Source organism: Juglans regia, chromosome 4 (genome assembly GCF_001411555.2).
Source record: "Juglans regia cultivar Chandler chromosome 4, Walnut 2.0, whole genome shotgun sequence".
NCBI classification, from domain to species: domain Eukaryota; kingdom Viridiplantae; phylum Streptophyta; class Magnoliopsida; order Fagales; family Juglandaceae; genus Juglans; species Juglans regia.
In genome coordinates, this window is record NC_049904.1 from 27,015,179 (window position 1) to 27,042,746 (window position 27,568).

A 27,568-nucleotide genomic window follows, 5' to 3' on the forward strand; every position below is an offset into this window, starting at 1 on the left:
CTGCACACTCATTTTAAAATATGTTATTTTACTTTTTTATCCACATAATGAAAATGATTCTAAACATGTTTGTAAATAAAATAAAATAAAAAGATAAAATGATATATTTTTAAGTGGGTGTGCAGGATGTGAGGCTTATGGGTAACTTAGTTGGAGCATTTGCATTGACTTCATTAAAAGTTAATGCATCTTGAAAATTTGAAAAAATATAGATAAAATCATTTACATTGACTTCATTAAAATGCAAAGGTTTGAACTTTGAGCTACAATGATTTTAAATACATCTTCATCAAAAGTTGTAGCTACATTATACAATAATATAATAGTTTGTTCTTTAAATAATAATCCAATTAAATTAGTATAGAGTTATAGCTATAGTAATTTTTATTTGTTATAATAATTACTATAATATTATTAGCTAAAACATCCGCAAATCAGATGCCGATACTACTTTTTGTCAAATCTTTAATTATTAATCGTTAGACTTTGATTGCGTAATTGTAAAATATGAAAATAAAAAATGAAAATATTATTATTAAAAAATAATATTATATTATTATTTTAATGAATCTATTAATTTAAGGAAAAAGTTAGTTTGTTCATTCTACTTGATCGCTCAGGAATTTTTTTTTTTTTTAATATTTTTTCACTTAATGATTAAAGAAGTTAAATATATTTTTTCACTTATAAAAATATAAAAAAATATATATGAATTGATATATATTTTTTTATTTTTTAAAAATATTTAAATATATTAAAAAATTACAAAATATAAAATAAAAATACAAAAAGTAATGTCGGAAATTGAAGAGGCAGTTCTAAGAGGCAGGGTAAGTGACTCTTAATTTAACTTGAAGTTATGGATAGACATGTTTTGAAATTATGAAAACTATATTCTTTTCATCAAATTTTAATAATACATCAAATTTTAAAGATCACTTTGAGAAGTCAATGCTCTTATTAATTTCTTTATTTCATGCAAAATCATATTCATTTTTCTCTGTATGATCACTTTTGGATGAAATGAACATGATATGGGTCACCTCTAACTAATTTCCATGACCCCAGCCAAGTTGAAAAAAGTATCTCCTTTTTTTTTTTCTTTCCATTGTTTTCAAGCCCAAATATCAGACGCTCGGCTCGGCTCAAACCATACGATCGTGAAGTTGAAATTGCACCAAAATATCAGAAGCAAAGAAAATCTTGTTTTTGTTGAAAACACTCATTGAAGAATGTATAATCTACCAACAGAATATAAAAAAGACTGCATCTGAAATGCATACATCCGCCACGATATATGCTCTCCGATGGCGTAGAGTGAAGATAAAAGATTGTTTTCTTCTGAACATTTGAACTCTCTTTCAGTCATTCTTAAAAGCTTTCAGATTCTGATTTCTTTAAAAGATAAGGATAAAACAAAACAATGAAAGTAACAAATGTGGACGAGCAACAATCGAATCGCCAATAAAAAAAGATGACAACCGAAACGATATCTCGGCCATTGATTTTTTGCTATACCTCAATGTTCTTCTGAACGCAGGAGACACAGAGCTGTCTCCCCTTTCCTGTTGAACCGAACAGAGGCTTTGATTTGAAAAGAAAAACAAAGGAAAATCGCAAATACGAGCTATTATCAGACAAGGTTAAGAGATCCCTAAACCACTTACATTTCAATCGACTGTAGAGAAGAACGGAAGCTCAAAACTTTATGATAATGAGGCCATATATATATGGAGAGGCCGACCCTTTCCTCGGCTTCCATATCTCAATTCGAAACCCTAGCCACCATCCATTCAATATCCAAAATACTATTATGCCCTTTACTGCCACGCGTCAATTTATAAGTGCCGTGATTCCCTTGGATGATCCAGTGCCCCTGCAGAATGGGAAAAAATCGAATACAAGGATGACTATGAGGAGACCATGCTCTGCAAATCTAGCGGTTGAGGATGACTATCAAGATGTAGGCTCCACTCTCCAGCTCCGAGTCTCCGACGATCAAAATCCAATAAGATTTTGATCCTACCATCTAGGGTTTCATCCCGAGTGACTTTTCTTTTGAAATTTGAAAACCTCCGTCTTCCATTCCCATCTTTGTCTCGCACATTGAGCTCCTAAACATTTCTTCAAATACCCGGTGAGTCCATCTTCTCCCAACCCATCTTCTGGGGCTCTTTTGGGACTCCACGCACTAATAAAATCTTCACAGAAAGCTTCAAATTTTGTGCTTCACCTTTGTATTTGTAAGTGCCCTTTCTCTCTCTTTATTCATTAACATAAATTCTTTTTGCAACTACTGCAAGCTTGCTGCTTTATATCTCTTTGATAGCAATACTTACGAGAGAGAGAGAGAGAGAGAGAGAGAGATTTATAATTTTATATGGGTAAGTCAGGGGGTAGGAAGAAGAAGGGTGGTGCAAACCAAGTAACAGGTGATAATTCTACTCCAAAAGCTAATGGTGGTGTTGATTTGGACTCTTCGGTATTTTTAACAAGAGCCCAAGAGCTCAAAGAAGAAGGGAACAAGAGGTTTCAAAATAAGGACTATGCTGGCGCTCTTGAGCAGTATGATAATGCTCTCAGAGTTACTCCAAAAACCCACCCAGACCGAGCTGTGTTTCATAGCAATAGAGCGGCTTGTTTGATGCAAATGAAGCCCATAGACTATGAAACTGTGATTGCTGAGTGTAATATGGCTCTTCAGGTCCAGCCCCGGTTTTTCCGGGCTCTCCTTCGGAGGGCTCGGGCGTTTGAGGCAATAGGGAAGTATGAAATGGCGATGCAAGATGTTCAGGTGTTGTTGGGGGCTGAACCCAATCATGGGGATGCGTTGGAAATTTCCCGGCGGTTGAAGACGGCATTGGGTCCTCGCCCGGAGGCCCAGCAGGACCTCCAGAGCCGCCCATCCCCTGCTGCCCTTGGTGCTTCTGCAGTTCGTGGTGCACCAATTGCTGGATTAGGACCTTGTTTACCTGCCCGCCCGGTACCAAAGAAGGCAAATACTGCAGCAGGGGGATTAGTATTATCACCAAATAATAAGCCAGAGAAGCCCCAAGCGGTTCTACCCTCTGAAAACGGTCCCGAGTCTAAAGCACAATTACCAAAAGTTGTTTTGAAGCTTTCGAGTGGTAATTCAAAACCTGGTAATCCAAGGAAGGATAATCAGAAGGAACAGCCATCTACCGCATTAGTCTCATTGCATGGGCAGGCTCCAGAGGCTGCAATCCAATGGAGGCCATTGAAGCTTGTTTATGATCATGACATAAGGCTTGCCCAGATGCCAATAAAATGCAGTTTCAAAGTGTTAAGAGAAATCGTGAGCAAAAGGTTTTCATCATCAAAGTCAGTTTTAATCAAATACAAGGACAATGATGGTGATTTGGTGACCATAACCTGTTCAGGGGAACTCAGATTGGCGGAGTCTTATGTGGATAGCCTCATACTAAAGGATCTGGAAACAGATAAGACAGACACAATTGGGGTACTAAGACTGCATATTGTGGAGGTGAGCCCTGAGCAAGAGCCTCCTATATTGGAAGAAGAGGAGAAGGATATGGAGAGTGAGGGAAACAAGGGAGATGAAATTGGCTCCAATTCGTCACTTGGTGAATCTGTTTTGGAACCTGCTGATGTGGGAATTGATAAGACAGAGAAAGAATCTCAGAAGGAGAAACCGGGAGCAGAAGATCCTGCATGCAAGGAAGTGGAGATGGATGATTGGCTGTTTGAATTTGCTCAGCTTTTTCGCACTCATGTTGGTATTGACCCAGATGCTCATATAGACTTACATGAGCTTGGGATGGAGCTTTGCTCCGAGGCACTTGAGGAGACAGTGACAAGTGAAGAAGCCAGAGGTCTCTTTGACAAGGCTGCTGCTAAGTTTCAAGAGGTGGCTGCTTTGGCATTCTTCAACTGGGGAAATGTTCATATGTGTGCAGCAAGGAAACGCATTCCCTTGGATGAATCTGCTGGAAAGGAGGTTGTGGCTGCACAGCTTCAAGCCTCTTATGACTGGGTTAGGGAAAGATATTCTCTGGCCAGAGAGAAGTATGAGGAGGCACTCGTGATCAAACCAGACTTTTATGAGGGTTTGCTTGCTCTGGGGCAGCAGCAATTTGAAATGGCCAAACTTCATTGGTCATTTGCACTTGCTAAGAAGATAGATCTCTCAAGCTGGGACTCTACTGAAACTCTAAAACTTTATGAGAGCGCGGAGGAAAAGATGAAGGCTGCGACTGAGATGTGGGAGAAGCTGGAGGAGCAGAGGGCAAATGAGTTAAAAGATCCAAGTGCGATTAAGAAGGAAGAGTTATTGAAAAGAAGAAAGAAACAAACTGGTAATAATGAAGGTGAGCCCTCGAGCCTTGGCAGTCAGAGCGAAATATCAGCAGATGAAGCAGCTGAACAAGCAGCTGTGATGAGATCACAGATACATCTCTTCTGGGGTAACATGCTTTTTGAGCGATCCCAAGTTGAATGCAAATTGGGACTGGTTGGTTGGGAGAAAAACCTGGATGCTGCTGTTGAGCGCTTTAAGCTTGCTGGAGCGTCTGAGACTGACATTTCGATGGTTCTGAAGAACCACTGCTCTAATGGAGATGCAGTGGAAGGAGATGTTAAAAGGGTTCCAAAGTCGGATACTGATGTGGCTGGTGAAGCTAAGAATGATGTAGCTGATGAAGTATCGATCAAGTGATATGGAGTGGTTTTTGTTTTTTGATAATTGTGGAGTGATGTTATCTATCTGCATCAGAGCCTACCTTCTAATTTTCTCGTTCAATCATGAGCATGAACTGGAGAAAGGAAATGTTTTTTCTCATCAAAATGGTGGAATTCTGGAAAATTTTCTTTTATTGATGAAAAATGCGGTGCCAACAGATAATATTTATTCAAAAGATTTGTGTCTTGAGTTCTTCAATGTAATTTCCAAGTTGCAATTTTCTTAGCATTGTTTGGGTACCGAGAGTTCCAATAAGCAACTAGTTTATTGTTCAGGCTTGTATAATAAGTTGCGTTGCACATTCAAACTTGTTTTCATCGGCTAATTTAATTGGTGGCGGTTTTCAAAGGATTTGTGTCTTGAGTTCTCCATTGTAAATTTCAAGGTGCAATTTTCTTAACATTGTTTGAATACTGAAGTGTTCCAATAATAAATTAGTTAATCGTTTAGGCTTGTATAATTAGCTGCATTGCTCGTTCGTAACTTGTTTTCATCAACTTGTTTCATTGGTGAGTTTTAGGCTATAGCACTCAGGATGAGTATTGGTGCGGTTTCATTGGTCATATTTGCATATTAGTTTATAAATTTTTAATTTCACCAAGGGCGTTGATCCATGATCTTATGCTGCGTCGCACTTATTGATGATGGCATGGAATACAATATTTTGATAGGACATAATCTATGAAAGTGATTTCTTATTATTCCTGTGATTGAATGATGGTTTTTTATTGGTTACATAAATTTTGGTGCGTATTAAAGTGTGATGTTGTTCTGGTCGAAATGTCTAAAATATGCAGGCATAACTGATTGAACTTAATGCTCATTTTCATCCTAATCATTGACATCCCCAGTAGCAGTTGGTAATGATAAGATATAGGCTAGCCTTGGTTTTTTTTTTTTTTTATGGTGAGTAATTCTGGAGACGGTGTAAACGCAACTTGTCAATTGCTTGTATTCCTTTTTACAGTTATCTACACCTATTTGATCAGTCTTGTCATATTCATTTGGAATACTTTTTTCTGCCCACCAGTTAATGGCTTGGGGCCTGTTCTTTGAAACATGATGAGGAATTCATGTTCAGCATGCCATCTTTTAGTTGGTTAAGATGATTATTTCTTTTTAGGAAATAGAATAGATAGAGCCTCAATAACATGATTCTACTTTGCTCTAGGAATTTGTTTCCCTGCCTCCGAATTGTTTGAGATGGAAGAAAGAAGTAGCATACTTTAAAGCTTTTTTTAGTTCTCACTAGTTTCAAGTATTTTCCAATCATATGGTTCTGGCACGGTGTTGGAGTCTCTGGTTTTCCTTTGTTCAACATGTCTTACTTTCCAATTCCCAACTTCAAAATGAACGGTGGTTTCCAGGTACCTTTTTATCAAAGCATAGGCGAAATTTTGAACTAGCGGTCAAAATGAACGGTGCTACTCAGTGGCAGTGTAGCACCGCTCAATTTTGTTTTATTTTGTTTTTAGTTTTTTTATTACCGCCCTCTCCGATACTTAGGATGCTTATTTGCAACACATTAATTAAGAATGGGATAGTGCATGTTGTATTCCCAACTAATCCAATACTTGGAAAGGACTGTAAATTTAGAGCTGTATTCGAGCTGAGGGCTCAGCTCGGCAAAGCAATAAAGCTGGGCTTGAGAGCTGAGCTCAAAATTGTAATCAATTTTTGTGCCTCCAATGATGCAGTAACACTGCTTTAGATGCTGCATCTTTCCGGAGTTTGGCCTTGCATGTGTTTTAGTCAAATTATTCTTCATCCTGGTTTTATCATCTTTAGTCAAACTAGCTGACGTAATACATTTTTAGTGGTTTTATATGTTATATTTGAATGAAAGCTACTTAAAACGTGACACATCAATCAAAGCAATTAGAATGATAAAATTTAAGATAAAAACAGCATTCCTCCAAGATCTTAACAAGAAAAACACATTTAAGTGGATATCAAAGATAAAAAGAGGTTTAAAAAATGTCTCAACTTTTTCGTCTGTTTTTCTAGAGCAGAGATTATTTGAACTCAATATTTCCATCTTCATGCAAGAAAAATAGAATCAGTTAACGTAATTGCATCTTATGCCATCCAGGCACAGCTTTAAGCTTGGCAGTAGTTTTACCCTTTTATAGATGGTCTCACTAGTAACTTATGGTCTGTAATATTTAATTTACACGTTTCTTTTGAAATAGATTTGAGTCTGATTTGGATTCCAAAAATATGTTCTGAATTTTGAGAGTTCCTTATCTAAATGGATAAGTTTTTTTCACTTTCTAAACAGTACAGCTTCGACAGCAACAAGACATACAAACATACATACATCACACGACAGGAACTATCGGGAGAACCATAAAGCTTGACTATGAGCCAGACAGAGCACACCTAAAAACATAATCATGAGGACTCACTCAACAAAGAAACGACAAGGTCCATTGCTAAGACTATGCTTATCCACAGAAACTGAGAAACAACATATAACCATTTTTGCTTTCTGTCATGAGAGAGCTCAGACAGTGGCAATAGAAGCCAAATTAACAGTGGATTCCACTGCCTTCATGGCTTTGAACCTTGGTTCCTTGGCTAGGAACTTCACTCCTGCATACAGTTTCATGTAGTCTTCGAACACAAACTTTGGATACACTTGGCTTTTCTCTGCTTCTTTCTCCACCAATGTCGGTGCTGGATAGATAACAGCATTACTGCCCGGGTTGTAGAATGATGCTATGGACATTCTGTTACCATCCGGTTGAGCAATCACACGGTGCAATACTCTCTTATATTTGCCATTGGTAATAACCTGCACAAAGGGAATTATTAAATATGGCAACTGAATTGTCTTTGTTAGATTTCAACATCACTTGGAGTTATTAAAAGGGAACAGAACATGCTGTTGACTGTTTCTCACGGAGGCCGTTCGTGAGACCGAGTCTCTAGCTTCCTTAAGTTAAGAAGCCTTGAAGTGGTCTACTCTGACTTATTCATCATGTAGAAACTGATCCCATGATAAACTGAGCACGTGGGACACGTAGCACCGAAACTTGATGGAAGCTTCGGCTATAAATACTGTGTTTGGTCCCCAAACTCAGTCACTCAATTATATTCAGTCTTACACCATCTAAATAGAGTGGAGTAGAATTTGGAAGTGCCAAACACTAGTGAGAAACCACAGCAAACCATTCAGGAGCATCAATGTCTGGAGGTACTGTTTTTGACATTAAAATCTGTCAATTCTTGTTTCTAAAATGTTATTTCGTATTATAGAATCGTCTTTAAGTTTACATTTGGTATCAGAGTCATGTTTAATCTCTGCCTTGGTGTTTAAAATAATTGCTCTGTTCATCTCTGTTTTTGGCCGAGAGTTTGAAAAAGTTTTTAAGTTTTGATTTTTGGATGTTTTTTATTTAAAAGAAGTTCAGAAATCATTTAGAAATAGTTTTTCTAAACTTTTTGTGATTAAAAACATGTTTTTTGATGTGAAAATGGTCCCAAAATCGTGGTCTGTGAAACTGTCTGGAGGTTGAAGACGACCAAAACGACATGTAGTTTTCAGCCCTATTGAAAATGACTTGTCGTTTAAGTGGGGAAATCTTTCATTCAGTGTTGCCAAATGACACGTCGTTTTCAATTTGGTGAAAACGACATGTTGTTTAGTTCGCAACTATTTATTAAGTATAGAGATAAATGACATGTAGTTTTCAATTTTGTTAAAAACGACATGTCGTTTAGTTGGCCAGCATTCATTCAGTATAGCAAGAAAAATGACACGTCGTTTTCACTTTTGATAAAACGACATGTCATTTAGTTAAGTCTCAATCATTCCGAAGAGAGAAAAAAATTACACGTCATTTTTCTGTTTAATAAAAACGACATGTCGTTTATGTGGCCTGTTTTCCTTTATACAATGAGGAAAACGACACGTCGTTTTTATGTTTTGGAAAAACGACATGTCGTTTTAATTGGTTAGTTTTTCCAAAAATAATAATAATAATAATTTTTTCCACTTTTATAAATGGTTTGGAAATTGGGTTTTTGGGTCCATACCTTTTATGCTTATAATTTTTATTTGATGCAATTTGGATAATTGTTGTGAAAATTTATTTATTATGCTCGTATTTTTGCATGAATTGATTAAATTTGCTCTATATTGATACATGCAATTTTTGGATGAATATATAGTTAAAGGCATGTAATTAAATGTTATGCATAATATTATAGTTTTGATTGTGCAATATTTATGTTTATATTATGAATATTTTGTGCATAATTATAACATGTTAGTATTAGTTAAAATTATGTAACATTAAGCTAGCCTTATGCAATTTAATATCTAGTGATCCATATAATTTTAATTAATTAGAGAATAGCCACATCATCTTTAATTAAGTAAAATTATTATGATTGATTAGGATCACATAAAGAATATTAGACATTAATTGTAATTAAGTATACTCAATATAATAAATTTTATCTCACAGTAATTTTTATTATATTTATATTATTAATTAGGATAAAATATCAAGTTATTCATAATTACTCACAGGAATTATGAATTTAGTAAATAATTTGATAGTTTTATCATAAAAGTTTAATTTAAGATAGAATATACATCAAATCATAATATATACCCTTTAGAATTATGAATTAAGTAAATAATTTGATAAAATTCTATTATAAAGATTAATTGAATCTACTTGAATTAAAAATTTAGCCCACAGGCAATTTTATGTCATTAGATTCAATTTTTAAAGTATGATTTACATTGGTAAAACATGAATATTTATTTAGACCTCAATTTTAACATAAGCATGTAATCTATAACTTTATGCAGTTGCACAACCTGCAAATTTATCTGATATTCGTCATGATATCAGGGAGATAACTATAATGTCTGGAAGGAGACAGTTCTTTTTCATTTAGGGTAGATGGACATAGACTATACTATTAGGAAAGACGAACCGCCAACACTCACTGATACCAGCACTGCAGCAGACATCGCGCTTTATGAGCAATGGGAGCGATCTAATCGCCTCAGCGTGATGTTCATTAAGACTATAATTTTTGTTGGTATTTGTGGTTCTGTCAATCAGTATGAAAATGTCTGAGATTTGCTAAAGACCATTGATGAACAATTTGTCACTTCAGATAAGGCACTAGCAAGCACCCTAATCATGAAGTTCTCATCTCTAAGGCTCACCAAAGTGAGAGGTGTGCGTTCATGCAAATGAGGGACAATGTGGCTCAATTGAAGAAACTCAAAGTTGAAATGTCGAAATCATTCCTGGTGCACTACATCATGAACACCCTCCAACATCAATATGAACCCTTCAAAATCTCATACAATACACATAAAGATAAATGGTTAATTAATAAACTTATGATCATGTGTGTTCAAGAAGAATGAAGACTGATGATGGAACAGGGTGAAAGTGCAATGCTGGCAACATGTGAAAATGGCAAATCTCAAGCCAATCAAAAAGGAAAAGGCAAAATACCTCCCCAATGTGATATTAAGAAAGATTTCAGTGTTTCTTTTGTAAAAAGAAAGGATATATGAAGAAGGAATGCACCAAATTTCAGAAATGACTTACAGACAAAGGTAATCATACCTCACTTGTTTGTTATGAATCTAATATGGTTAATGTCAATATTAACACATGGTGGATTGATTCTGGATCAACAATCCACATTTCAAATTCCTTGTAGGGTTTGCAAAACCTAAGGAAGTCAGTAAGAAGTGAGCGAAACATTTTATCATGAAACAAGATGGGCTTGCATGTGGAAGCTGTAGAAACTTGTTATTTAATTCTATCTAATGGTTTTGTTTTAACGTTGGAAAATACCTTTTATGTTCCAAGTTTCTTTAGAAACTTGATTTCAGTTTCAAGACTAGTAGATTTTGAATATTCCTTTAATTTTTCAAATTCATCATTCAGTTTATTTTATAAATCTAATTATATTGGGAATGATACTTTATCTGCTGATCTTTACTAGATTAATTTACAAAATAATGACATTTATGATTCAATGCATGTTCACACTGGCACTAAAAGATATGTTATTAATGATGATTCCTCTAAATTATAGTTCCGGAGATTAGGTCATATATCCATAGATAGAATTAAAAGATTAGTAAATGAATGAGTACTTAATACCCTGGATTTTACTAATTTTGAAACTTGTGTGGATTGCATTAAAGGAAAGCAGACCAACAAGTCAAAGAAAGGTGCCAATAGGAGTTCAGACATATTAGAAATCATACATACTGATATATGTAGTCCAGACATGGACTCACATGGTCAGAAATACTTCATCTCTTTTATAGATGATTATTCACGATATGTATCTCTACATATTTCATAACAATAACGAAGCATTAGATGCCTTTAAAATCTTTAAGACTGAAGTAGAAAAACAATGCAGTAAGCAAATTAAGATCATGAGATCAGAAAGCACCTGGACCATTTGCAAAGTTTCTTTAAGAGCATGTGATTGTTGCCCAATACACCATGCTTGGTTTACCGGATCAGAATGGTGTAGCAGAAAGAAGAAACCGAACATTGTTAGACATGGTGCGGAGTATGCTTAGCAGCTCTAATCTTCCTAAATCCTTGTGAGCTGAAACACTTAAGACGACAGTGTATATATTAAACCGAATTTCAATCAAGACTGTTCCTAGAATGCCATTTGAATTATGGAAGGTTGGAAACCGAGTTTGCGACATATGGCGTTTGGGGATACCCGTCTGAGATGATAATTTATAATCCACAAAAGAAGAAACTAGACCCAAGGACCATTAGTGGGTATTTCATTGGATATGCTGAAAGGTCTAAGGATTACAGATTTTATTGTCCATGTCACAATACAATGATTGTGGAATCAAGAAATGCAAAGTTTCTTGAAAATGACTTGATCAGTGGGAGCGCTCAAACCAAGAACATAGTTTCTTAGAATGATCATTCAAAATCTCAACATTCCACCTCAAGTGATAGATTGGTTATTGTTTACATCACCCCTCAAGTACAAACTGGTGTTGAACGACTAATTATTGAAGTTCCACAAGCTGCTAACGACATTCCAATAGATCAGGTAGTTCAAGAGTTGCCAACAACTTTTGAACAACAAATTGAACCACATACTTCTCAGGAAGATGATGGTACAACATTAAGAAGATCTATTAGAGCAAGGAGATTAGCAATTCTTAATGATTATGTTGTGTATATGCAATAATCTGATTATAATATTGGAACCGAAAATGATCCCGAGTTCTTTTCACAAGCCATGAGTTGCAAAGAATCAGAATTATTGTACAATACCATAAAGGAAGAGATGAATTCTATGAAGAGTAACGAAGTCTAGGATCTTGTTGAGTTGCCTAATGGTGTAAAAGCTATTGGATTTAAATGTGTCTTTAAAACTAAGAAAGACTCATTGGGCAACATTGAGAGATATAAGGCAAGACTCGGTTGCTAAGAGATTCACTCAGAAAGAATGAATCAATTACACAGAAACTTTCTCTCTTGTATCTAAGAAAGATTCATTGCGTGTTATTTTGGTATTAGTAGCCCATTTTGACTTTGAGTTGCAATAAATGGATGTGAAAACAGAATTTCTCAATGGAGATCTAGAGGATGAAGTTTACATGAAACAACCTGAAGGATTCCCTTCTAGTGATGGTGAGCAATTGGTTTGCAAGCTTAAGAAATCCATATACGGTTTAAAACAATCATCTCGCCAATGGTATTTGAAATTTCATAATGTAATTTCTTCAGTCGGTTTTGTAGAAAATGTTATGGATCAATATATATACCAGAATGTCAGTGAGAGTAAAATCTGTTTTCTTGTTTTATACGTGGATGACATTTTGCTAGCAACCAACGATAAATATTTGCTGCATGAGGTGAAACAATTCATCTCTAAAAATTTTGATATAAAGGATATGGATGAGGCATCTTATGTCATTGGCATTAAGATTCATAGAGATAGATTTCGAGGTATCTTGGGTTTGTCACAGGAAACCTACATTAATAAAGTTTTAGAGAGATTCCGGATGAAGAATTGTTCACCAAGTGTAGCTCCCATTGTGAAGGGTGATAGGTTCAATTTGAACCAATGCCCAAAGAACAACATTGAAAGGGAACAAATGAAGAACATTTCATATGCTTATACTGTCGAAAGCCTAATGTATGTTCAGGTCTGTACAAGACTTGACATTGCATTTGCTGTGGGAATGTTGGGACGATATCAGAGTGATCCAGGTTTAGACCACTGAAGAGCTGCAAAAAAAGTAATGAGGTACCTTCAAAGAACCAAAGAATACATGCTTATGTATAGACGGACAGACAATCTGAAAGTAATTGACTACTAATATTCTGACTTTGTTGCCTGTATTGATTCACGCAAATCAACATCAGAATACATATTTTTTATGGTCGGTGGAGCTGTATCATGGAGGAATGACAAGCAGACTTTGACTGCCACTTCTACTATGGAAACCGAGTTCGTCTCTTGTTTTGAGACTACTTCACATGGTGTATGGCTTAAGAGTTTCATTTCTAGACTTAGAATATGGATTCTATCTCTAGGCCATTGAGAATGTATTGCGACAATTCAGCTGCTATTTTTATGGCTAAGAACAACAAAAGTGGGAGTCGAAGTAAACACATCGACCTTTAATATTTAGCCATAAGGGAACGTGTTAAAGAAAAGAAAGTGGTCATTGAGTACGTTAGCACTGAACTAATGATCGCTGATCCTTTGACTAAGGGCATGCCATCGTTGAAATTCAAGGATCATATAGTGAACATGAGACTTGGTTCCATTATATAATTTTTCATTGAATGAACAATGTTATTTTAATGAAATTCTTAAATATTTTGATGTTTTTCTCATATTGATGTGCACCTTAATTTAATTTTAAGAAAATTCATTTGTGTTGGACCAAGAATAAATATAGGATTTATTCATTAAGAAATTGTTGCCACATAAATTATAATGTTTAAGAAATAAATACATGGTAATACATGGAAGGTAATACTCGTCATTAGAGGACATATCACCATGATTCATGTATTTATTACTTAAATGCAGATTATCGATGAGTTTAAGATGAAATATTAGATTAGAAGTGTGGATCAAGTGGGAGAATGTTAACCGTTTCTCATGGAGGCCGTTCGTGAGAACGAGTCTCTAACTTCCTTAAGTTAAGGAGCCTTGAAGTGGTCCACTCTGACTTATTCATCACGTAGAAATTGATCCATGATAAACTGAGCACGTGAGACACGTAACAATGAAGCTTGATGCAGTCTTCGGCTATAAATACTGTGTTTGGTCCCTAGACTCACTCACTCAATTCCCTTCAGTCCTACACCATCTAAATAGAGTGGAGTAGAGTTTGGAAGTGCCAAATACCAGTGAGAAACTGCAGCAAACCAATGAGGTGCATCAATGGCTGGAGGTATTGTTTTTGGCATTAAAACTTGTCGATTCTTATTTCTAAAGTGTTATTCTGCATTATAGAATTGTCTTTAAGTTTACACACGTAGGCTATTGTAGATGAAATTGAAAATGGTCCTTGAAACTTGAATTTGGCTTGTTTACACCGATGATGGCAACTTTTAAAGTTGTTTATATCAGTTTTACAGTACCCATTCATACATATATCTTGCTTTGATCAGTCTTAAACGATCGGTATTTAATTTCAGTGCAGGCCGGAATAGTATATGCTTTAAGCAGTTTCATACATATATAAGAACTTTGAAAATCAAGATATTACGAGTCTACGAAAGCTCTAATATTCCAAGTCTCAAAGGCACAAGAATTACAACTAATTTTGAGATGTTTCTAAGGAGCAATTTAATTGCAGTTAGTTACTCATGAACGGTGAATTGAACCACAACTTTTTCCCCCGAATGAAGTACACAGATCGAAAGTGGGGATAAATGTCAGAATCTAGATAGCAATTCCTTACCCTTTATTCCATAAATAGCAATTAATTAGCAGAACTTCCAAAACACTGAACCTAAAAAACAAATGCAAAACTTCATGCAGTGTCCCTATCGCATCATCAGCATCGATCAGACCAAAATGAGAAAGAAATTGGAAGACGTGTGCTTTTCTTTTATTGATCAAATTGCTGCGAAGTCAAATTTGAATTAAGGATTAGCAAAAGAAGCTTTCCCTACTGAAAGTAGTCCTCGGTATCACAAACAACTAAATGCTTTACCCATATTCTGGAATAACTTGCTCTTTTTGCGATCTCCCACTGATTTTGATTTGTTTTTTGCCAGATATGAGCAACCACCCACTTCTAATTCATTGCCAACGAGGAAAGGTACAGTGACTATTCCCTATAATATATTTTTTTATTCAAAAATTCTACTCGCACCCGGGGTTGGGGAACCCGGCGTACACGTCTATCCATGTGTAAAAAGAAAACGTGTTGTTTCGTTGAATTCAGCTAGGTTGAAACGCAACAAGCTTCGGAAACCCACGGAGATTGATCTCATCTTCTTCTTGTAACCCACAGAGAATGAGAGAACCACGAAGATCAGGTACCTCTCATCTTCTTCTTCAAATCTTCATTTTTTGATTTTTTTGCATCTTCTTCTCATCTGAAACCCATGGAATAGATTCGGCTTTCTGGAGAAAGCTTCCCCACAGATGACCACGAAGACGAAACGCGAAGACAAGTTCTTCTCATCTACTGGTTTGCACCTTCTTCTAATCTTCTGAAATCTTCTTCGTGCCCCATTTCTTCGCATGCCCTAATCCGAAGAAGAAATCTCCCATTTTATGTTCTGATTAACATATGTAGAACAAGATGAGAAGGAGATGGGGAATGTTTGATTATTGGTCTGTTTTATGGGGACAGAGTGAGGCGAGGGATTCATGATCATGGTCACTACCCTGTTTGTTATTCATAATGAAATTTGCCCACCAACTATTTGGGAAAAATTGAAAACATTGAATATCCTGTTTTGCTGCAGATCAGAAAAAACTAGAAAGATGCAAAAATTGTATGCTCTACTACCTTCCCTTTTTTGGGCCCATGGCTTTCAAATGGGAATCTGCTGAGGGTTGATTTTTTTACACTATACAATCATGGATAATCAGACCTCCCATTTTCTGCTGTCATCAAGCTTGCAAGATTTGAGTAATGGAGTAAAATGTGCTGCAAAAAAAAAAAAAAAAAAAGGCTTAAGTTGTTGTAAAATTGATCCCCAAGTTTTCGTTAGTAAGTAAAAAGTTTTCAGATTTTTCAGTTTTCAGGTATCACCAGTTAGTTTGATTGTAGTCCTGATAACTTTGCTGAAAATGCTAATCATGTTTTCTTGGAATATATTTTGGCTAATGGGGTATGACATTACTTGTCCTCAGTTTTTGGTTGTACACATAGGGCCCCTGGTTCTTTAAAAATAAAGCCACAAAATGGATGGGTCAATTTGCATTTTCATTTATCATCAAGTGTGGAGTGGTAAGTTGCTATACAATTCCCTTATTGTAAATAAAAATAAAAGAAAGTAAAGAGCATCAAACTTGACCAATTGAAATTAAGGTTTTTTATTATCATGGCTCCTCTCCATGTTCATACTCCAAGAATGTGCACATAAACTATGGATTCAGGTTATTAAATTAACATTTATATTCAACTTCTCTTAAGCATTCCGTAGATTTACATTTATAATCATCATGATTTTTTTTCTTATTTTATATATAGTTAGTATGATTTGAGAAAGATGATGATATCACATGCTTATGCTCAATATCGGATTATTTGCAATTATCTTGAGTTATGTGCATCTAACATTTTCCTAAAATATGTATAAAATCCCAGGGATACTCAACGATATCGAAAAGAGGGAGATTGATCTCCGTAAGAGAGCGGCTGAGATCGAGTTGGTGCTATCCAATAGAAATGAGGAGTCTTTGAATAAGGAGTTGGTGCTGTTGTACGTGAAGCTGAAATAAGATGTTGGAGCTATGTGTATCTAAGTTGTTTATATGTTGGTGATGTTACAACTTAGTCTGAACATGTAGTTTAAGTTGCTCAGAATTTATGTTATGTTAGTTGGGACTTTTGCTCTAGCGCCCAGCTTTTTAGTTTTTATCAGTGTCCACAGACATGTAAATGGAACAGTTTGTATCAATTGTTGGAACAATTTGATGTAAATGGAACAGTTTTAATGTAAATGGAACAATTTGAGTTATCCCCACTTAATGTAAATGGAACATTTTTTATCAGTTTTTTTTTTCAATTTGTATCAGTTGTTGGCTTCTTCTGAAACAGGCATGTAAATGGAAATCTAGTAATGAAATCAAAATATTGCCCTGCATGAAATCTAATAATAGGTAATATGACAGTTTCCTCCCAAAATGACTAAACTTGCCAACGAAAACATAGAAAAACCTGCCAACTAAAACCTGCCCAGAATTCAACAACAAACCTGCCAACTAAAACATAGAAAAAATGAAAAGAAAAGTGAAAGTAAATTATTTCTCCATTTACAAATCTCATTAGAAGGCATTGGTCATGTCCATTACAACTGCAAGAACTACATAGAAAAAATGCAAAGAAAAATGAAAGTAAATAATTTCTCCATTGACAAATCCCATTAGAGAGGCATTGGTCATGTCCATTACAACTGCAAGAACTACATAGAAAAAATGAAAAGAAAAATGAAAGTAAATAATTTCTACATTTACAAATCTCATTAAAGAGGCATTGGCCATGTCCATTACAACAGCTGTTGCATTAGCACTTGAATGTTGCTAATATCTGCTAATAGACTTGAATATCTGCTAGCATCTGGCCGCTGACCCCCTACGTCATAACTGCTATGGATTAACATGTATCTCCTTTTGATGTCCAAGCTAATATTGCAAATGTTATCAGCACCTTTCAAGCTAACAGGGTTGTTGAAGATAATTCACAGGCAGTGTAGGGCTTGATGACCAAATATAATTCTTTTTCGATCAATTGTTTATAGATCTTTCAGATAGGTTGATGTGGTGGTGAATCATGAGCTCGTGGTTCCATTTTTTCCCCCCCAATTTCGAAACCTAGACCAAAATGTAATTTAATGAGATTTTTCATCTGTGCACATCAGTTTCGTTCATTATTGATTCAAGGTCTATTAACAAACTTACCTGCTGCGTATGCTTTCTTCCTCTTCAAATCAATATAAAATATTTATATGCATCCTTTTACTTATCGCAAAAGCACTTTATGTACGTGCAAAACATCACAAATAAAACAAAATAAAAACAAGCTCTTCCTTTTACTTTACAGTCCATAAAAAAAAAAAAAAAAAAATTATTTGTCCCCTCTCACTTTAATGTGAACTTTCGGATTTTTGCTTGCAATTTCAGTGGGAAAAAGAATTGCAATTTCAGTGGGAAAAAGAACTGCAGTGGGAACAAAACCCATCCATCTTGTTTCTATAAACAGTAATCTAGGTTGAGAAATCTTGGTGAAGAATGGGAAAATCCAATCAAACCTTGGTCTACCATTTGTTCAAAGAATCAAAGATATAGAAAAATAGAAGGAAAAACTGCATAAGAATCAAACCTTGGTCTACCCACGACGGCACTCTCTCTAACACAGAAATTGACCACTGGCGTAGATGAGGGTTCGATAGCACGATGGGGGTTCGACGGCACAGCGAAGCAGTTTCGGGATGGATTCGACGCCACCATAGGGGTGGGTTCGACCGGACGACGGCAAGTTCGACCTTCGTTCGTTTTTCTGAAATCGAGTTCTCCCTTCATATTTGATATGATTTTGGCGCTGCTCTGAAATAGAGTTCTTTTCTTTTTCTTTTTCTTTTTCTTTTACTTTTTTTTTTTTTTTAAATAATGTTGGCTCACAAGCCGATTCCGCAAAAGGTTCCCTCCGCGGGTACCTGTAGCAGTATTGTTTTTTATTTTCCTCTGTTTTCTCTATTTTCTACGGGGAAGTTCAGAAATCTGACAAACAATCTGTGCAGCACCGCACGGGTTGTCTGGTTGAATGCTTAAGGAGATTGCAAAGGTTGTTGGAATATCCAAAAGGTTACAGATGAATTAGAGTTAAAGGTGGTAACTTTCTTCTGTCTTCGACGAGTACCGGAGGTTTGCTGCCTCCAAGGCAACAGTGTCCGACCAGAGGTTTATAGAATTGTTTGATATTTCCAGCTAGAAGCACATGCCCATATCATTTTCATGCTCGAAAAGATAAGAAATATAGCATAGCAACGGATATGGCATTCCGAGTATTGGTATTGACTTATCAAAACTTAATCAAATATAAAATTTGATGAATTTTATTGAAACCCAGCTGCATTAGATTAGTAAAGGGATAAATTGAAAGCTTTGAGCGGATGAATTTCCTCCCCGTGTGTTTTTCTCTTCCCTTTCTCTCTTCCTCTCGTTTTCGCATTGCAGAATCGGGCTTCACGAATGGTGCTCTGGCTTGGGTCGCGCGACCTTCTTCTCCGTAGGTTCGTCTCCTTTCTTTTCTTCTGCAACCCTAAATTAATAAATGTAACTTCAAGCTCATTTGGGGCTTTTGCAGATCACGAACGACTAGAACTTCAAGCTACGGAACGCCCGCAGTTTACCATCATCTCTCTCTGTCTTTCATTCTCTCTGCGTTTCGTTCCCTCACATTTCGTTTTCTTTTTCTTTGTATCAAGCCTCGAGCGTCTCCAAGCTCACCCACCTCGAGTAAGTCCCAAATCTTAACGAAAGCCTTTTTTTTGAAGTCTAATTTTAGGGTACGTTTGGGTGTTGAAAAGTGTTGAGAAGTGTTGAGAATGTTTGTGAATAGTTATGAGTAGAGATTGGAGTGAGTTTGTGGGTCCCATTGAGAGTATTTTGAGTTGTTTAGATGTGTGAAGTATGTTGAGTTGTTGAATTTTGAGTAGGTAGTTGAAAAATGTGTGGGTCCCATAAATATTATAGTGATTTGATTTTTAATAATAAATATTATAATTATTTTATTATAGTGATTTTTTAATATTAATAAATATTGTAGTGATTTTATTTTACTTTTATATATAATAATGATAAATATTATAATGATTTTATTTTTAATTTATATATAATAATGATAAATATTATAATGATTTTATTTTTAATTTATATATAATAGTGATAAATATTATAATGATTTAATTTATATATATAATAGTGATAAATATTATAGTAATGTTATTTTTTATTTATATATTATAGTGATTTTATTTTTAATTTATATATAATAGTGATAAATATTATAGTATTTTATTTTTTATTTATATATAATAGAGATTTTATTTATATTTATATACTTTAGTGTTTTTATTTTTTATTTATATATTATAGTAATTTTATTTTTTATTTATTATATATTATAGTGATTTTATTTTTTATTTATATATTATAGTGATTTTATTTTTTATTTATATATTATAGCGATTTTATTTTTTATTTATATATAATAGTGATAAACATTTTTTATTTATATATTATAGTGATTTTATTTTTTATTTATATATTATAGTTATTTTATTTTTTATTTATATATTATAGTGATTTTATTTTTTATTTATATATTATAGCGATTTTATTTTTTATTTGTATATTTTAGTGATTTTATTTTTTATTTATATATTATAGTGATTTTATTTTTTATTTATATATAATAGTGATTTTATTTTTTATTTATATATTATAGTGATAAATATTATGGTGATTTTATTTTTTATTTATATATTATAGTGATTTTATTTTTTATTCATATATTATAGTGATTTTATTTTTTATTTATATATTATAGTGATTTTATTTTATTTATATTTAATAGTGATAAATATTATAGTGATTTTATTTTTTATTTATATATAATAGTGATAAGTATTATAGAATGTTTGTGAATAGTTATGAGTAGAGATTGAAGTGGGTTTGTGAGTCCCATTGAGAGTATTTTAAGTTGTTTGGCATGTGAAGTATTTTCGAAAGGACGAAAATACTTGAAAAGTATTGAGGAATGTTTAGTACCCAAACATAGCCTTAGTCTATTTCTTTTCAGAACAATTTGTTCTCTATTATTATGGGAAATTTATTTCTTTTATCCGTTGTGAGAGCATTGCTGGTGGGCATGGCTGGTAGTATTATTCTATACGGTATTTGTTAGGGATTTTTGTCGTGTAAACCTTACACTTTGTCTGTTAGCAGTATCACAGTTTTTAATTTCCTCTTCAACAGTTCTTCATTTTATTTCACTGGATTCATTTTCTGGTATGTCTCTTCATATCCATTTTTTTGGGGTTGGCATTAGCAAAATGATGGGGTTTCCAATATCCTAGAAACCAGAAACCAGAATCAAACTGATAAAATACCCAATCTTAGAGCCTAGAAACCAGAATCAAACTGATAAAATACCCAATCAGGAAACGATAAAACCAATAAAATAGCTCCTTAGCATATGTTAAAAAATATATAAGTTTGTGCAAATAGATAATAAGATCCTATGATCTGTTTACTGGGATTTACATGGTTCAACATTAATATTTTAGGTTCATAAGATGCATATGTGGACACATTGTTCTCTCTGCAATATCCTGTACTTATGCATCACCCAATCAGTTTTACACCCATGAGGAGCTTGGCCTTCATAAAATTCGAGAGTAGTTCTCAAACCATTAATGAAAGAGTTTGAGAAAATTTCACAAGCATTCCCTTTGGTCTTCCAGGCCATTTAAAAGAATGCTTGATATGGGGCCATACTAAATTGAAGATGATTATTGCAGCTAAACTAGAACCATGGTGTAAATTTATCCATAGTGTTTAAGCTGTGGGCTATTGTTGGTTTCATTACGATGCTGTGCTTGAGTTCTGCTTTTCATTTTGTAAAGCAAGAATAGATGCTCATGCATGATCTGATCTTACTTGATTTAATCTGACAAGTAGGAATATAGAGTTGTGTAGCAGTGGAGCTATGGCCACTTGGGTTGATCACTTCGTAATGGGTAGCGATAATCGTAGTGGTAGTTGACACTTTGACGATGGCATAATCATTTTCCTCCAGTATTTTCCCTTGTGTTGTACAGGAGAGATGCACGAGGTCTAAAGTGGAGTGAAGTGTCCACTCATGGCTGAACACGATGATCGTTGTTGGGGCAGGGGGGGAGTGTTCAGCAAGGAAGGGAATTTGAGGACTTTGTTCAGTTGAAGATTTTGAGGTCAACAGCAGTATCCCATAGGCTATGTTGCTAATACCATAGGCTTGAAGAGTGCCCACTGATTGTGCTGATACAAACTTGAAGCAGTGGATCACATGAAATAATCAATTTCATTTTGTTGTTTTTATCTTAATCCTTTCCAACTTTAACTTAGCTGGAAGTGGCTGGCTCCATCAAAAGTCAAATGTATTTTCAAAATTTTTAAAAATATAGATAAAATCATCCACATTACTTTCATCAAAATACAAAGCTTTAAACTTTAAGCTACAGTAATTTTAAATACATTTTCAATGTACTATTCATCATCAAAACTAATATTTTATTATAAAAACTAAAACCAGTTTCTTTCCAATAATAGTTTGTTCTTTAAATAATAATCTAATTAAATTTGTATAGGATTAATGCTATAGAGTTATAGCTATTAAGTTCTATTTGTTATAATGATATAATATAATATTATTAGTTAAAAACTTCAATGCTCCAATCCATGCTTTTCATTTAATTTCTGATCATTAATCGTTAGATTTTCTTTGAATAGTGCAAATGTAAAATATGAAAAAATAATATTATTAAAAAAATATATTATATTATTATTTTGATAAATTTAGTTGCTAATCCAACTGAGTTATAGATAGAGAAGTTTTGTAATTATGTAAAATTTGTACTTTTCAACAAATCATGAAGATGTTTTGATCAAGTCAATCCTCTTATTTCAAGGAAAATCATATCCATTTTTCTCTGTATGAACACTTTTGGATGAAATGAACATGATATGGGTCTCCACTAACTAATTACCATGACCCCAGCCAAGTTGAAAAAAGTATCTCCCTTTTTTTCTTTCTATGTTTTCAAGCGCAAATATCAGACGCGCAGCTCAGCTCAAACCAAACGATCGTGACTTTGAACTTGCACCAAAATATCAGAAGCAAAGAAAATCTTATTTTTGTTGAAAACACTCATTGGAGAATGTATAATCTACCAACATATTAACGCAGAACTACTCAGAGATAGAAAACAGAAAGAAAGATTAGAACAGAAAGAAAAACGACCGCATCTGAAATGCATACATCCGCCACGATATATGCTCTCCGATGGCGCAGAGTGAAGAGAAAATATTGTTTTCTTCTGAACATTTGAACTCTCTTTCAGTCATTCTTAAAAGCTTTCAGATTCTGATTTCTTTAAAAGATAAAGATAAAACGAAACAATGAAAGTAACAAATGTGGACGAGCAACAATCGAATCGCCAATAAAAAAAGATGACGACCGAAACGATATCTCGGCCATTGATTTTTTGCTATACCTCAATGTTCTTCTGAACGCAGGAGACACCGAGATGTCTCCCCTTTTCTGTTGAACCGAACGGAGGCTTTGATTTGAAAAGAAAAACAAAGGAATATCCCAAATATGAGCGATTATCAGACAAGGTTAAGATATACCTAAACCCCCCTACACTTCAATCGGCTGCAGAGAAGAACGGAAGCGCATAACTTTTTGCTAATGAGGCCTTATATATATGGAGAGGCCGACCCTTTCCTCAATTCGAAACCCTAGCCACCATGTACCCAAAATACTATAATGCCCTTTACTGCCACGCGTCAATTTATAAGCGCAGTGATTCGCTTGGATGATCCAGTGCCCCTGCAGAAGGGGAAAAACTCGAATATAAGGATGACTATGAGGAGACCATGTGCTCTGCAAATCTGACGGTTGAGGATGACTATCAAGATGTAGGCTCCACTCTCCAGCTCCACCGACCGTCAAAATCCAATAAGATTCTGATCCTACCATCTAGGGTTTCATCCCGAGTTACTTTTCAAAACCTCCGTCTTCCATTCCCATCTTTGTCTCGCACATTGAGCTCCTAAACATTTCTTCAAATACCCGGTGAGTCCATCTTCTCCCAACCCATCTTCTGGGGCTCTTTTGGGACTCCACGCACTAATAAAATCTTCACAGAAAGCTTCAAATTTTGTGCTTCACCTTTGTATTTGTAAGTGCCCTTTCTCTCCCTTTATTCATTAACATAAATTCTTTTTGCAACTACTGCAAGCTTGCTGCTTTATATCTCGTTGATAGCAATACTTACGAGAGAGAGAGAGAGAGAGAGAGAGAGAGAGATTTATAATTTTATATGGGCAAGTCAGGGGGTAGGAAGAAGAAGGGTGGTGCAAACCAAGTAACAGGTGATAATTCTACTCCAAAAGCTAATGGTGGTGTTGATTTGGACTCTTCGGTATTTTTAACAAGAGCCCAAGAGCTCAAAGAAGAAGGGAACAAGAGGTTTCAAAATAAGGACTATGCTGGCGCTCTTGAGCAGTATGATAATGCTCTCAGAGTTACTCCAAAAACCCACCCTGACCGAGCTGTGTTTCATAGCAATAGAGCGGCTTGTTTGATGCAAATGAAGCCCATAGACTATGAAACTGTGATTGCTGAGTGTAATATGGCTCTTCAGGTCCAGCCCCGGTTTTTCCGGGCTCTCCTTCGGAGGGCTCGGGCTTTCGAGGCAATAGGGAAGTATGAAATGGCGATGCAGGATGTTCAGGTGTTGTTGGGGGCTGACCCCAATCATGGGGACGCATTGGAAATTTCCCGGCGGTTGAGGACGGCATTGGGTCCTCGCCCGGAGGCCCAGCAGGACCTCCAGAGCCGCCCATCCCCTGCTGCCCTTGGTGCTTCTGCAGTTCGTGGTGCACCAATTGCTGGATTAGGACCTTGTTTACCTGCCCCCCCAGTACCAAAGAAGGCAAATACTGCAGCAGGGGGATTAGTATTATCGCCTAATAATAAACCAGAGAAGCCCCAAGCGGTTCTACCCTCTGAAAACGGTCCTGGGTCTAAAGGACAATTGCCAAAACTTGTTTTGAAGCCTTCGAGTGGTACTTCAAAACCTGCTAATCCAAGCAAGAATAATCAGAAGGAACAGCCATCTACCGCATTAGTCTCATTGCATGGGCAGGCTCCAGAGGCTGCAATCCAATGGAGGCCATTGAAGCTTGTTTATGATCATGACATAAGGCTTGCCCAGATGCCAATAAAATGCAGTTTCAAAGTGTTACGAGACATCGTGAGCAAAAGGTTTTCCTCATCAAAGTCAGTTTTGATCAAATACAAGGACAATGATGGTGATTTGGTGACCATAACCTGTTCAGGGGAACTCAGATTGGCGGAGTCTTATGTGGATAGCCTCATACTAAAGGATCTGGAAACAGATAAGACAGACACAATTGGGATACTGAGACTGCATATTGTGGAGGTGAGCCCTGAGCAAGAGCCTCCTATATTGGAAGAAGAGGAGAAGGATATGGAGAGTGAGGGAAACAAGGGAGATGAAATTGGCTCCAATTCGTCACTTGGTGAATCTGTTTTGGAACCAGCTGATATGGGAATTGATAAGACAGAGAAAGAATCTCAGAAGGAGAAACCGGGAGCAGAAGATCCTGCATGCAAGGAAGTGGAGATGGATGATTGGCTGTTTGAATTTGCTCAGCTTTTTCGCACTCATGTTGGTATTGACCCAGATGCTCATATAGACTTACATGAGCTTGGGATGGAGCTTTGTTCCGAGGCACTTGAGGAGACAGTGACAGGTGAAGAAGCCCAAGGTCTCTTTGACAAGGCTGCTGCTAAGTTTCAAGAGGTGGCTGCTTTGGCATTCTTCAACTGGGGAAATGTTCATATGTGTGCAGCAAGGAAACGCATTCCCTTGGATGAATCTTCTGGAAAGGAGGTGGTGGCTGCACAGCTTCAAGCCGCTTATGACTGGGTTAGGGAAAGATATTCTCTGGCCAGAGAGAAGTATGAGGAGGCACTCGTGATCAAACCAGACTTTTATGAGGGTTTGCTTGCTCTGGGGCAGCAGCAATTTGAAATGGCCAAACTTCATTGGTCATTTGCACTTGCTAAGAAGATAGATCTCTCAAGCTGGGACTCTACTGAAACTCTAAAACTTTATGAGAGCGCGGAGGAAAAGATGAAGGCTGCGACTGAGATGTGGGAGAAGCTGGAGGAGCAGAGGGCAAATGAGTTAAAAGATCCAAGTGCGATTAAGAAGGAAGAGTTGTTGAAAAGAAGAAAGAAACAAACTGGTAATAATGAAGGTGAGCCCTCGAGCCTTGGCAGTCAGAGCGAAATATCAGCAGATGAAGCAGCAGAACAAGCAGCTGTGATGAGATCACAGATACATCTCTTCTGGGGTAACATGCTTTTTGAGCGATCCCAAGTTGAATGCAAATTGGGACTGGTTGGTTGGGAGAAAAACCTGGATGCTGCTGTTGAGCGCTTTAAGCTTGCTGGAGCGTCTGAGACTGACATTTCGATGGTTCTGAAGAACCACTGCTCTAATGGAGATGCAGTGGAAGGAGATGTTAAAGGGGTTCCAAAGTCAGATACTGATGTGGCTGGTGAAGGTAAGAATGATGTAGCCGATGAAGTATCGACCAAGTGATATGGAGTGGTTTTTGTTTTTTGATCATTGTGGAGTGATGTTATCAATCTGCATCAGAGCCTACCTTCTAATTTTCTCAATTCAATCATGAGCATGAACTGGAGAAAGGAAATGTTTTTTCTCATAAAAATGGTGGAATTCTGGAAAATATACCGGCATAACTGATTGAACTTAATGCTCATTTTTATCCTAATCATTGACATCCCCAGTAGCAGTTGGTAATGTAGCACATTTCAAGAGAATGTCATTAAGTAGATATAATAAGCCATTTGAAGTATGATACATTATTACGTGTGATTGGGAATGATCCTTGTTCTTAAAATTGCCAATGTTAATGATATTTTCACTATTACCTTGCGATCTACGTGTATTCCTTTTTTTTTATGGTGAGTAATTCTGGAGACGGTGTAAACGCAACTTGTCAATCTGCATGTATTCCTTTTTACAGTTATCTACACCTATTTGATCAGTCATGTCATATTCATTTGGAATACTTTTTTCTGCCCACCAGTTATGGCTTGGGGCCAGTTCTTTGAAACATGATGAGGAATTCATGTTCAGCATGCCATGTTTTAGTTGGTTGAGATGATTATTTTTTTTTTTTTGATAAGTAAAAATTATATATATAAAAAGGAGAAATCAAGTACACTAATGATCGAAGGAATTATATTTTTGATGAGGAATTATATATATATTTTTTGATTAAATGTATACAAGAAAACACCTTATCCAAAATGATCGAAAAAGTCCCTAATGACCCAAAAAGTCTATGAAAAAATAATTCAAAATACACTAGATCCGACCCCAACCCCTTGTTTCCCCTAGAACTAAAACTCTTCCTGAACACCCAACCCCAACTCCTTGAGTCTTCACAATACCCTCCTTTTAGACTTTAAACTAGTTGAGCTACTGCGTCGTAGTTGATTGCCTAAGAAAGACACTGTAAGAAAGACACAGATGATTATTTTTATTTTGGAAATAGAATAGATAGAGCCTCAATAACATGATTCCACTTTGCTCTAGGAGTTTGTTTCCCTACCTCAGTCGTCCGTCTCCGAATTGTTTGAGATGGAAGAAAGAAGTAGCATACTTTAAAAAGCTGTATCTAGTGCTCACTAGTTTCAAGTATTTTCCAATCATATGGTTCTGGCACAGTGTTTTGGAGTCTCTGGTTTTCCTCTGTTCAACAAGTCTTACT

The 27,568-nt window shown here is 35.7% G+C and overlaps 2 protein-coding genes, 1 long non-coding RNA gene and 2 other non-coding genes across 5 annotated transcripts; 2 read left to right on the plus strand and 3 right to left on the minus strand.

Annotated features, from left to right (window-relative positions):
* Positions 1–1,365: 1,365 nt before the first annotated feature.
* Positions 1,366–24,050, minus strand: LOC118348293. The gene is made up of 2 exons (XR_004801375.1): positions 23,744–24,050; positions 1,366–2,073 (listed from the first exon to the last, which is right to left on the minus strand). It is a non-coding gene; the product is annotated as an uncharacterized LOC118348293 (long non-coding RNA).
* LOC118348385 lies at positions 1,437–1,570 on the minus strand. The gene has a single exon (XR_004801475.1). It is a non-coding gene; the product is annotated as a small nucleolar RNA snoR111 (small nucleolar RNA).
* On the plus strand, positions 2,069–26,728 carry LOC108996449 (protein CLMP1-like). The gene is made up of 2 exons (XM_018972351.2): positions 2,069–2,366; positions 24,031–26,728. The coding sequence occupies exon 2, from the start codon at positions 24,055–24,057 to the stop codon at positions 26,368–26,370; it is 2,316 nt and encodes a 771-aa protein (XP_018827896.1). The 5' UTR covers positions 2,069–2,366; positions 24,031–24,054; the 3' UTR covers positions 26,371–26,728.
* Positions 2,360–4,959, plus strand: LOC108996435 (protein CLMP1-like). The gene has a single exon (XM_018972333.2). The coding sequence runs from the start codon at positions 2,381–2,383 to the stop codon at positions 4,694–4,696; it is 2,316 nt and encodes a 771-aa protein (XP_018827878.1). The 5' UTR covers positions 2,360–2,380; the 3' UTR covers positions 4,697–4,959.
* On the minus strand, positions 23,142–23,275 carry LOC118348386. Its single transcript, XR_004801476.1, has one exon. It is a non-coding gene; the product is annotated as a small nucleolar RNA snoR111 (small nucleolar RNA).
* Positions 26,729–27,568: the final 840 nt, after the last annotated feature.